This window comes from Poecile atricapillus, chromosome 2, assembly GCF_030490865.1.
Source record: "Poecile atricapillus isolate bPoeAtr1 chromosome 2, bPoeAtr1.hap1, whole genome shotgun sequence".
NCBI lineage: Eukaryota > Metazoa > Chordata > Aves > Passeriformes > Paridae > Poecile > Poecile atricapillus.
The window spans coordinates 108295224-108307480 of record NC_081250.1 but is presented as its reverse complement, the minus strand read 5'-3'; the positions used below and the strand labels follow the sequence as shown (position 1 = coordinate 108307480).

Sequence of the window (12257 nt, the reverse complement as noted above, 5' to 3'; positions counted from 1 at the left end):
AACTTCATATCCAGTAAACATGTATTGGAAAAAAAAAAAAAAAGTAATTGTAAAGCAGCAGGGCATTATATCTTTTCTCCTTTGAAGAGAAAAAGAAAATTGACATTTTAAGTTTCTAGTGCTTTGTGTTCTAGTTTCAGCCATTTAATGTGTAAATTGAAACAAGCATCACCTGGTATTTCCAAAAAGATGTTTTCTGTATTGAAGGTGTGGTTTAGAACCAGTTACAGTGAATCTTAGGGATGAAGAAAGTGAAATATATTATATACAGTTTATTATAGCTTTAAGAGTACACATTTTTGCCTCAGCGAATACTTTTGAGTCCCAGGGTAGTTTACATTGAAAGGTAACCTAGAGAAGTCATCTGGTCCAGCCACCTGTACAAAGCTGGGCCAATGAATACTAATGGTTAGTATTAGTCCAACAATCAGTGAACATAGAGATATTGAAACATGAGCTCCTTTTGGCTTAAAGGATAGCAATCACTAGTTTATTTTACATTCTATTTTTGCCCACACTGGAAAGCTTGAGTTGACATTTACTTTAGCTCTGAAAGGCAGAGAAAGGAAAGATCCAAAACAGGGTCAACTGGCAATGAAAAGCTTGGTTTTACTACTCTGCTCTTCCAAAGACCAGCTTCTGGAGCCACGCTTTGGCCAGAGGGCATTTAGGCAAAACAAGACAAGGAGCCCATTCTAGATGAGGCATGTCTGTGCCACCTGTTTGTATCACTTTTTCGTGCATGTCCTACAGATGTCTTCTTTCTCAGTTACTTTGTGAACTTGGGTTTTTTTCCTGAGAAGTTTATCCTGGGTCTTTTATCAGCCACGCACACTATGTACTTTCAGCAACTCTTTGTTCTATGTTACCCCAATCTCACATTGTAATGAAACAACTCTGACATGCAACTATTCTAAAAGAAGCACAGGATATTTTACAGCTGTATTTTAGGCAAGGTTACATATTAAGTATATGGACTATCAGTTACTCTATTTTTAGTTTTCAAGGATACTATAACTCAGACTCTTCTTCTCACATCCAGTCATGCACTATGAACAGATGGAAAGTAAAAGTTTTCTTGTGAGCACCGTTGTTCTCCTAATCTGAATTTTCACAACTAAGTCAGAGCATGGAATCAATCTCTTTTCTGGTATTACATTTGATCCTTTTCAATGAGCCACCTCATTGTCACGTATTACCAACTGTGGCTCAAAACACACCACATGCTGCAACCACAGACTTTCCCAAACAGCGTCTGTGGCCCTGCAAAAAAGTCCAACAAACCTTTTCCCCCGCTTCTGTCACTGCTCGTGTTTTTTTTAACTACTCCCCACAAAGCATACGCTATTTTTGAGTCACTCTCAGTACATCAGTACAGCTTGTTTTAAAGCAGCAGTTTATAATAATCCACCACCATGCCACAATCCTTTTAAAAGGACAAAGAAGAAAGCTGTAGTACCAGAACATTATTTTTTAAAAGTTTAGAAGTGTTTCACTTTGGAATAGCTGGATATTTACACATTTTAAGACAAATCCATGACCATATACCAACCAGCAATGTAAGTCTCCCAGCCAGAAGCTCCCCAATGCATTACCATGAGCTCGTATGTGACAAGAAGTAGGTACATCTGTAACATACTTCAGCTCATCACCTGTTTTAGACAGCTTATTTCAGGAATTTTTAAAAGAGGAACACCTGAGGTTATGTTTTGTCCTACTCAATAAATTTCTCTGCGGTCATTTAGCAGGGAATTGCTGAGACAGAAAACATTACACTGTACCCCTGTTCATGACTTGTAGCCAGTGCTGTTATGATCAACCATTATCACCTACATCCTACAGATAATGCAGTTTAGTGTTGTGGCATTTCAGTGCTACTGCAAGAGGGGAAAATGTTTTCATGGAGCATCATTTATAGCTCAGCACCACACCATGCCTCTCGGAGCCATGAGCTCAGGGGCTCCAACCGCAGGAGCACGACAGCTGTTTCATGCTGGGATGAATCCACATAAAAACCCTTTCCCTTTATGGTCTTCCAAAGGCTCTATATGAGCACTGCAACAAGAGCTGCATCACAGAGAGCAGCTCCCAACCATCTGAAAAGTGATTCCCACTTCACATAAAGAAACCACCATCATAGTTTTATCCCAATCAAGTTAGTGACTTCCAATCATATTTTTTTTTCTTAAATTTAGCAAAGAAAGGAACAAAAGTTGAGAAGTCTACATGATGGCATAGTACGAAGCTTTTACCCTGCCAATTCACTCTCTCTTTGCAGAGCTATGTATCAGATAAAAGCTGCTAGGCATGAACTGAGCAAACTGGGAAGAGCTCCCTGAGTATGATCCCATAAATTACTGGCCTTTTTATACCAACTCCTACCCTAACAGTAATTACTCTGGTTTCACCACACCTACCCCAATTACTGTCTTTTTGTAATGAAGATAGGCCAGTACAAAGCCTTATGGAGCAACCACCCAACCCTCCTGGAAAGGCACTGGGAGTTTATCTGACATAGATGTAGTCCACATTGCTCAGGGGAATCAAAAGCCACCAGGGAAAAGAGAACAGGGGGTAAGCACCATGGCTGATAGAATACAGGGCTGTATAAACACCTACATTAATACATAACAGGACTCCAGCACTCTGCAGTGCTCTCTTCTTGAACTTAAGCTTTCTAAAAGCCTGTCAGCATCTCTCACAATGCTCACAAAGGTAATCCTGTAGGACACTCCTCTGTCGCGTAATACCATCGTCCTAACAAAAGAGGGTATCTGTGCCTCTAAGATTACTGTGCCCGTTACTTCTGATTTTTTTTGTTTGTTTTGCTTTTGAAAAGAGGAAAAGAAAGCCAGCTTATTGCAATCTTATAATCTTATCATTGCTCCTGGCAATTCAATCAGACAAAAACCTATCTGGTTTTCTATTGCTTTAGTTCAATGAGAAAGAAACCAGTCCTATCCAGCCTACTGTCCAAAAGCATTTCCTTCTGCTCTTGGTGTCTGCAAGACAGTTCTTTCTACTGGTTACTCAGGACTTCAGCCTCCTACTCACATTTGCTCACAAGCTCAATTTTACCTCCCACTTTTGCGAAAACAACATACAACATGTGCAGATTTCTGAAACTTTTTTAGACAAAACTCTGTACTTGTCCTGTATTGATTTTCTTTTCTATTATATCTTCTTCTGGCAAGGAACAGAATATTCCAACTGCTCCAGACAGCACTGTAAATACATTTAGTTTCCAAATAGTTGCTCCTCTTTACTATTGCTGCTCCAGTGCTGAAAAGCCCATAAAAAAAGTCTTCGGTACAAAAATACAAAAATAACTCTGATCCCATCAGTTGGTTGCTCTCGTTAAATTTCACTAAACATAAAATTCTTGCTCAAACCTGAACAAACAGGAAAGTAAGTGTTGACAGATACATTTGCTTCTCATCTTTTTTTCTAAAACACCTTCACACTGAAAGAAGTAAGGATTAGTATCTTGCTATTGAATGACCAAAAAAAAAAAAAAAAAAGAGCTGGTTTGGCCAGTACATTATCACTTCCCATTTGCACCATACAAGCATCCTAAGGGATACCAGCTTACTGGGACACAACAGACTTTATATTGAATGAAGCTAAAAAAAGCTTAAGATGAAAAAAAAATATCTTAAGATGAAAAGGGCCTCTGCCTTCATGAAGAACTTTCTAAAAGTGAAATAATCAATTCAGTTTCCCAAGGCTTTTTACTGAGCCAATACTGACTGCAATTCTACCAACAATAAATGCATAAGGAAAACACAAGCCCCTAAATCAACCCACCATCAAGACTATTCAAAGTTAGCTTTCCATTTACCATGTAAGAGACTTTGCATGACAGCTACCACTGCTATGGAAGAAACACATCCATTCAGTCTCGTACTGGGTTTTAAGAGCACCTGTCCAACAAGTCAAATGGAACAGTCATATGCTGGGCTAGACACAGCTAAAAACAGCCTTTGGTAGATACTGAGAACGCAAATGTTGCCTGTGATGTGCCCACACTTGGAAGAGGTTTACCTTCAAGGCTGCAAAGCAGGAAAACTTTGTGCAAAACTTGCTAATGATTTCCTTTACCTTGTGGCTTGATACTCTGTGCCGAGCAATTACAGTTAGTTTTTCCAGGAGCCTTCGTAATCTCTGCTGTGTAGCGTGGGAGATCAAGTTCACAACATCAGAGTTAAGTTCCATAATGTCATGCCTTTTACCTGTGGAAGCAGAGAAAATCCATTACGTGTTTTAGTAGTAGCTGATAATTGAAATAATTAGCACAGCAGGTATTCTGTTCCCCCTGGAAGTCATACCCATTATGAATAAAGGTTTGGAGATTATGATTTTCCTGGTAAAGTCACAACTTCAAAGATCTTAGACATTACATTAATAAAACTTAGCCTGGAGCTTCAGAAAATATAGACATTGTTTCACTTAGCCTCCAGAACCACTCTCCTTGCAAGGTCATTTATAGGACAAAGTTAATAAGAACACAAATCAAGCTTCATGTTCAGGGAGGGGGAGAAGAGGTAGCTGTAAAAATTAGTGCCATATTCTGTTAATTCCAGTAATTAAAAAAATACAGAATTACATTTTGCCCTGCTTGACACCGTGCTTGTTAACAACTCATGACATTTATTTGACGAGCAGGAATGGGTTTTGCAGCGCACTCCAGGCACATGAGACCCTCCAAACTGCCTTGACTGACCGACACGGGGCACACAGACCCAACCAACCCACAGCAGCCGCTCGGACAGCGCAGATTCCAGTCCAGCCAGGGCCATCCTGCCATCACCTTCAACCTTTCCTCTCGGGCTGCCGCCGATTCTCCGCGTCTCAGCAGCTGCGACCAAGGCTGGTGACAGCTCCAGGCAAGGCTGTGCTGGCCCTGCACCCAGAGCTGGGCATCACCTCTGTGACCTTCCCGCGGCTGCAGGCTGCCGACAGAGAAGCCTTCCCCTGGCTGACACCATCCATCACTCAGCGCGGCTCCATCGAGACACCTGGGCGGCAGCGGCTTTTCCCTGGTAGGCACGGCAGGCAGCAGTTCCACATGCCTCATACGTTGTACCTGTCAGAAGCACTTTTCCTTGCCCTACACTGCATTTACAGCAGCTGTAATACTTTATGATGCAATATACAGCACGCCTTCAAAACCCATTTCAGTATTTACTGCCAAGTGAAGTGTTAAGAATGGATAAACAGCGCACTCTAAAAAAACTAATCACCTATTTCATTTGCTTTTGCTACTGTAACTGAAAATGAATGACAATCTCACAAGACAGGGAAAACCTAGAATGTTTTCCCATACACAATCAAAGCATTCCCTGTTTGATCAGTAAGCACTGGCCTGTAACTTAACTGAGTGCAAAGCTCATTTTGCTCAAGCATGTTTCAAAATACTTCCTCTGCAGCTTCTCGCTAGACAGTCAGATTAATGAAACACCAACTTAAAGACAAAATAAAATCCCCCCAAATCTCAAGACCTCCTTACACACGTGCACACACACACACACACACAACACACTTCTTAATCCAAAGACGGCTCGGCTCAAAAGCAGACATCTTAACTTTCTGAATTGCTCTACTCCCTGGCAGCATTTCTTTTCTTGCAAACAAGCACTTATCATTTATGACATGAATTATTGTATTATTATTATTATTAATTTGGAACAACTACCATTCTAGCTATGAAATAGCCAGGCTTCTATTTTCTGTCTTTCAACACATTGTCTTTACACCCACAACAAGCAAATTTTTCTAGAAATACTCTCTCTGTTTTCGCAGAGCTCTTTATTTTTCCTTATATCCACTTCCTGCAAATGACTGATTAATCTTCTACTGAATGTTGAGAACAACTTCCAGGCACCAGGCCTGATGTGTATTCTCCCTTTGCCCCTAGTAACACAGCATTTACTATGCTCCATACAGCTCGAGATGACACATCTGGCTGACCGGGGCAGGAGCACCAAGGTCACAGGTAGCACTTGCAGGTTACGTGCTTGTCACACGCTAGCTGCTCACTCTGGACTAAGAACCAGCTGTGTGTGGAAACAGAAAGACTTTGTGAACACGTGGTTAAGCCACTGTGACAGAATTATGACTGCACATTGAGGCTTTCCTGGATGCTCAGCTGTAAAACTCAACGTGTTCCAGTGCAGCAATGCAGAGGGCATGAGCAAGGAGCTGAGCACATACATCAAGTTTGCTGTCGACAGCAGTGAGACCAGCCATTGTGCTGCTACACAAATGCATTCTCCCTGCTTGACATAATACAAGATTCCTGAGAAACACTTAATCTTTTGTCCAGAAGGTAATGCTGAGATGATACCTACACAAGAAACTTCCTGTAACAGAGGCATTCAATGTACATTCCACAGTATTACTCACTATACAGACAAACACCATGAACATCTCTTGTGTATAAAATTAACTATGTTTTTTTTTCCCAAGGAGGGAGTCATAAACAAAGCTTTGCTTTGTGTGTATTGGAAGTTTGAAACTTCTTCCTAATGTTAGTCAATAGAGTATACATATACCTGAACAAGCTGAGGAATGCAAAAACTGTTAGGGAAGTCAGTGTAATGCATCAAGTTAGAAGTTGCCAAGATAGAAAAGCACATTTAAGTGTTTTGACACTAGCACCTTTATGGTTGTTACATGTTGCATTAGGTTTAAGAATAAGAAAGTTGCTCACTTCTCAAATGTTGAAGTGGTATCAGTTTCTTTTTTTTAGTTGTGCTTCAAACTGTTTCTGTGTTTTTGTTTAAAAAAACCTTAAAGGACAGCTCTTTCCTAGAAGGTGAAGTGAAAAATCAGTATTGTTTGGTAGAAACACATTAACTGAGATGGCAGATCTTAATAATTCCAGGTCCTTCTTCAAAGATTGGAGGCTGGCTGATGAAAGAGGCAAGGAAACACTACATCCATACATATCTGCTATGTGTCCTTTGTTCTCACCTATGTTCAAGATTTTAGTCTGAAGAGCTTCCGAAGACAGAAATGGTTCATCTGAGCAAGAGTGAATCACTGTACCAATGAGCTCAGAGTTTGCTGCCAAAATGCAGGCATTCTCCTCACTGAGATTAACCCCAGCCATAGAAGTCACATCATTTAGGTCATCTTCATCTCTACAAAAGAGGAGACCAAGATTTTATGCTTTGTTCAGAATAAACACAAAGTCTCAACTATCAACAAGCAACCACATTCACATATCCTATATACAATTGATGTTTAGTGTGGGTGTAGACAGGGAGCTCCTAAAAGCTCTCACACTTCTGCAAAGTTCATTAATTTGGCTAATGCCTCAGTTGCTAGGCATGCAAATCCTTTACATGAAACTGAAATTTTAGCCAGCTTGGAAACCTTGGACTGAGTTAAACCCAGATTAAAAGTTCCCACAACCCCTAACCCTACACCACCACTCTCACAGCCTGAAATTTGTCCTAAAACTAATTCACCAGGTAAAACCAAGTATGGAATGAAGTTGAATGTTGACTCATTGCACTATAAAACAAGCCCATTTTCTAACCAAGATGCATATCTTGCAAACTGAGACTGAAAGCACAGGCTTATTAGCACAGACCTGATCTTCAGTTTTCTTTAGCAAGTTCCCTTAAAACACAGGATACAAACACTCTTGATTATGTACTCGAACCAATTCAGACTTTGTACTTTGGATCAGTCCTACCAGACTATGTACATAGCGGGGAAGATCCCACTGCTTCTGAAGCACCATGCCAGAGCTCTAGCTGGTAACACCATTAGCTGGATTCTCATGTAACAGCTTATATGTTCAAAATAAAAACTCAAATCTGGCATACTTAGGGTGAACATCACTCAGACTAGCTATAATAGCCTGTGTGCTTCAGCCTAATTTTTCTTTGGAGATCATTTAAGTTAAAATACTGAATGAGTCTTATACGGAAAAGGTTTTTTTGCTACTTTGGCAAAGAAACAATCCAAGTTATCATCAAGTAAGTTCAGATCATCACAAGAAAGCATTTTTACTTCATAATGTGATAAAGGCCCTGGTGGTGGCTCAAGGGATTTAGGACCAATCCAAAACAGACATCCACAGTATTAGGACAGATAAGTAAAATCACTCAATCTGAACATATTTTCATTTGCAAAGTATAGGAAACAAAATCAACACACACACCCCTCTTGAAAAATATTCTCTGGCTAGGTTTGATAAAGTTCACCTTCAGAAAACACTGTGTGGCCTCAATAACTCTTGAACAAGGGGTTAGCCAGAAATCTGCCGTTCTAAGGTGAAATTATATTTCTTGGAGGCTATTCTTTGACTGACTAGAGGTAGAAGTTATTAGAACATGAGTTGGGGTTGAGGTTAAGCAATACTCAAAAGACACAAGAAAATGTTAGGATATTTTTCTTAAACTATAGATGTATTTTTTCCTTTGGGTTTCAGTATGTTTCTATGGCACCATTTTTCTGCAAACATCCAGTGAGAGAACTGCCAGAAAATGAGTTCTTCTTCTATCCCTCCTTCACTCATATGCCCTCACTGCTAGCAGTTTCTATGTGTGTGTGTGTGCTCAGGGAAAAGGAAACCTAATAGATTCTCAGACCAGCTCCAGCTCTTTACATCTAACTGGACACAACAGCTTCCAAACCAGCTTGTGCCCCAAATCCATCATGCTAAGAAAAGTGTTAAATCCCAGGACTGTCAGAACAGTTAGATGTCCACAGCTACAATTTAAAGCTGAAGCCAACAGTGCCAGAACAGCTTCCCTCCTCCTACCCCTTTCTCAACCAGCAACTGAGCAGCTCCAAGTGCATACTCAGGCTCTATCAGCCTAACAGAGACCTGAAATTTCAACAAGAGTGTAAACGAAGCTTCACGGGATGATAATTGAGTGCTAACTGATCTTCACAAGTACATTCCAATTTCCTCTTCTTGGTGACCACTGCAGAGAAGTCCTCGCTGATGGCAGACAAGAATCCCACTGAAACACAGTGATCTACCATAGATCTGCTGACAAAAATCAGCACAACCAGCACCAGGAACACACATCACAAGCGATCTATGCTGGAACCTGACATTACTCCAGTTGAACTGTTTATGGAATCCCAGGAATGATGCTTGCATCCCAGGCACAACTGCATAGCATGCAGTTTCAGGAAATCAATTTTGCTTTTAATCTGGCCACATACTCAAAATGCTCAAGCAAAGAACAGATTAACTTCTATAATGTACATCTATGCATTTTTCTACATAGAGAAGTTTCATTTCATTTTAACCAGGTTACTATTTTCTTGATTATTTCCATGTATACCATCTCTCTAGTGTGTACAGGCATACAAGAGTTTATATGCAAGCAGATATCTCTATCTGTACTGTTCTTCAGTACCAATTCTAACTTTTTCACTGTGAGACATAAGTTTGTATTAAGTCAACTAGTCATTAGCTTTGATGAAAGATATGAAAATACTGTTGTACTTATTTTACTTAACCCAAAGAAATCACCACCACATTTCCTTAGAAAAGTGCTCACTAAAGATTAACAGAAGTTCCAGAAGCCATATTCATACTTCTTACTACTCTTTTTTTTGCTGTTGTTCAAACAAACTTCAATCATTTTAAGTAAGGCACCATGTACTTTGAGTAAGCTGTAGAAATCATTTCACTAAGGTGATGAATTTAAAGTATTACAGAGTGTACATGAAAGTGTTTGATGGATATTGACTTGCTTTCACTTTCAGCAATCCCTCCATAAAGCCCCTTTTCTGCATCACTTTCTTTAATGGCCTTTTCATTTAATCATGTCACACAGAGAAATGAACAGGAAAAACTCACCCAGCTGCTCTAAGTCTCCAGTGATTTACACTTACTAGCACAAGGTGGAAAACAGAACTCAAGAGTTCTGAGCAACACACCGCATGAAGTCAGGTTTGACATTTATACTGGGTATTCACTGCAAAAGCAGCCCAGGCAATTGCAGACGCATCTCACATCTGTGAATCAGCCTGCTGCCTGAAAAGTGAGTCTGGGGCACCCTCTGGTGTCAGACAACCGCACTTGTCTTCTGAATCCCCCTACCTTTACTCCATTCTATCCAAGAGCCAAAGGGAAAACTAGAAAGACACACTGACCCAAACCTCTGTGCACCATCCCTGACAACTACTCAGGCCAGAACAATTCCAGCCAAGCCAGAAAGATGCATGTGCTTTGGAGAACTAGTCTACTAAACAGAATAAATTCAAAACAAATATCTGAAGATGAAATATGCATCTGATTTTTTTACCAGAGTGCTCTAGCATATACTTTACAGAAATGTGTAGATCAGATTACAAAACTCTTGATTTTTCTTTTTTTTAAAACAGAATATCTCTTGACATGCCAAGGTGCAATGTCCATGCTGAAACAACATCTAGAAGGCTAGAATGCTTTGTGTGTTGTTTTTTTTCTGTTTGTTTGGTTGGGTGGTAGGAAATCACTCCTTCTACTGCTTATCTCAGGCAACCTAAACCTGCCTGTTAAAGAGCAGACAAGGGCAAACTGCAACTAATTAAGTGCAGCTTAGTGATTAGAATGTCCTCAAATCCTTACCTAGCCTAGTCACACAACAGCAGAGGGAGTCAGGCTCGATGACACACTGCAGTGAGTGCACAGTAAGAGCCACATGTACAATCACATCAATTACAAGACACACTCTCTGCTTGTAACAAATTTCATCACAAAATCAGAAAGCAGGCCATGGTGCCTTGGTGCCTTTCTCTGCCTCACACATGATCAGCAGTTGATGGATCATAGGTCAGAAAGTTTAATTATAGCAGTGAATAGAAAAAACACCAAGGGTGTATCCAAAGACAAATTCTTCAGAGACAAGGGACTCTACAAAGAAAATTAAAGGTGAGTTAGAGATTTCCTACCTAAACTCTCATGGACTTAGGCTGCTTTGAAGATCACAACCCAAAAGCAAACAGAGAAATCTCTACTGAATCATATTGTAAAAGCAGTTTTTTTCCTACACTAGGAATTAAACAATTCAGGGAACGACTCCCAAGAATTCAAATTTGTCATGTAAGACAGCTAATATATTCCATTTGGAAGATCACAGAGAAAAACGTTTCTTTTTTTATTTTTTTAATTTGTGTTTTGTGTTTGTTTGTTATTTTGTTATATTATGATATTGATGAAAGGTTTTTTCCTTAACATCCCTACCCAAAATCACATCCCACATTATATTCTAAAGCATGTTTCATGAGACCTTGAGGCAGATGAACGGAGCTATTGCTTTAACATGAGCTTTTCATTTCGGCTTCTGGAAACCACTGTTTTTAAGTGTTCACTGTATACTGTATGTTACTGTGAACAGCAGCAGCTCTCTGTCTGTACCAGTGCATTCAAAGCTGCAGCTTTCAAGAGATGATAAGTCAACTGGTCAGCAACACAGAGGTGTCATCATGCCTGCCTTGGAAGAGCAATGTCAAACTTGCCTTGAGGTGGGACTAATAATGCTTATGGCAGTCTGTACCTCAGTTCCAACATCACACTTCACAGCTGTAAAAATAATTTCTGCTTTTGTAAAGTTAATCAGTTGCCAGAACTAAAAGCTTTAAGCACTATTGCAATCTAAAGGCCTGGACAATATGTTAGAAATCATGATTAGACATGTAGTCAAAGACTTTCACCCATACACACAGAAACAAGCTTGTAAGAGAAGCTAATAAAAAATTCTGAAATGCAGGACAGAGCTTTAGACAGGTTACAAGCAGTTCAATGCTATCAGACTATATGCAGAAAAGAGAGGTTCTATCTGTTTTAATCCTGTTGAGACTTTCAATCTGTACAAGATAACTAAATTAGTAATTGTATTCATAGGATGGAAAACATGTCAGTGAAAAACTGACACAAAACCCAACCTCACCAGGACAGTTTTCTTACAATAAGAACAATTAACATCTGCGTAGAAGTTTTAAGGTTACCCATTGCCAATGACTTTTCTAACGTGAAAAACATGTATCAGAAAAAAGCTTCTGAACAAAGTTGCTTTTATTTGAGCTCCATTCCTACATCTCTACTTGCTTCTTCCTTTTCTTCCTTTCTATGCTTAACTTCTGATATTGTTCATTTTTACCTGAAGGATGTTGCTCCATTCTCTTTAATTTTCACTTTCTGAATGGGAGATGCTTGAAGTGACAGTATTTTATTTCTTGGCAAAGTAATTTGCTTCAGAATGGAACCTAAAACAAAACAAAGAACATGGTGTAGTAGA

The 12257-nt window shown here is 39.7% G+C and overlaps 1 protein-coding gene across 1 annotated transcript in view; it reads right to left on the bottom strand.

Annotated features, from left to right (window-relative positions):
- TAF4B (TATA-box binding protein associated factor 4b) overlaps window positions 1-12257 on the bottom strand; it is a 70687-nt gene that overhangs the window by 26164 nt on the left and 32266 nt on the right. The window contains exons 9-11 of the mRNA XM_058832614.1: window positions 12120-12225; window positions 6976-7145; window positions 4102-4232 (exon numbers count right to left, since the gene is read on the bottom strand). Coding sequence (XP_058688597.1) covers window positions 4102-4232; window positions 6976-7145; window positions 12120-12225 — 407 coding nt within the window. The remainder of the gene's footprint in view (window positions 1-4101; window positions 4233-6975; window positions 7146-12119; window positions 12226-12257) is intronic.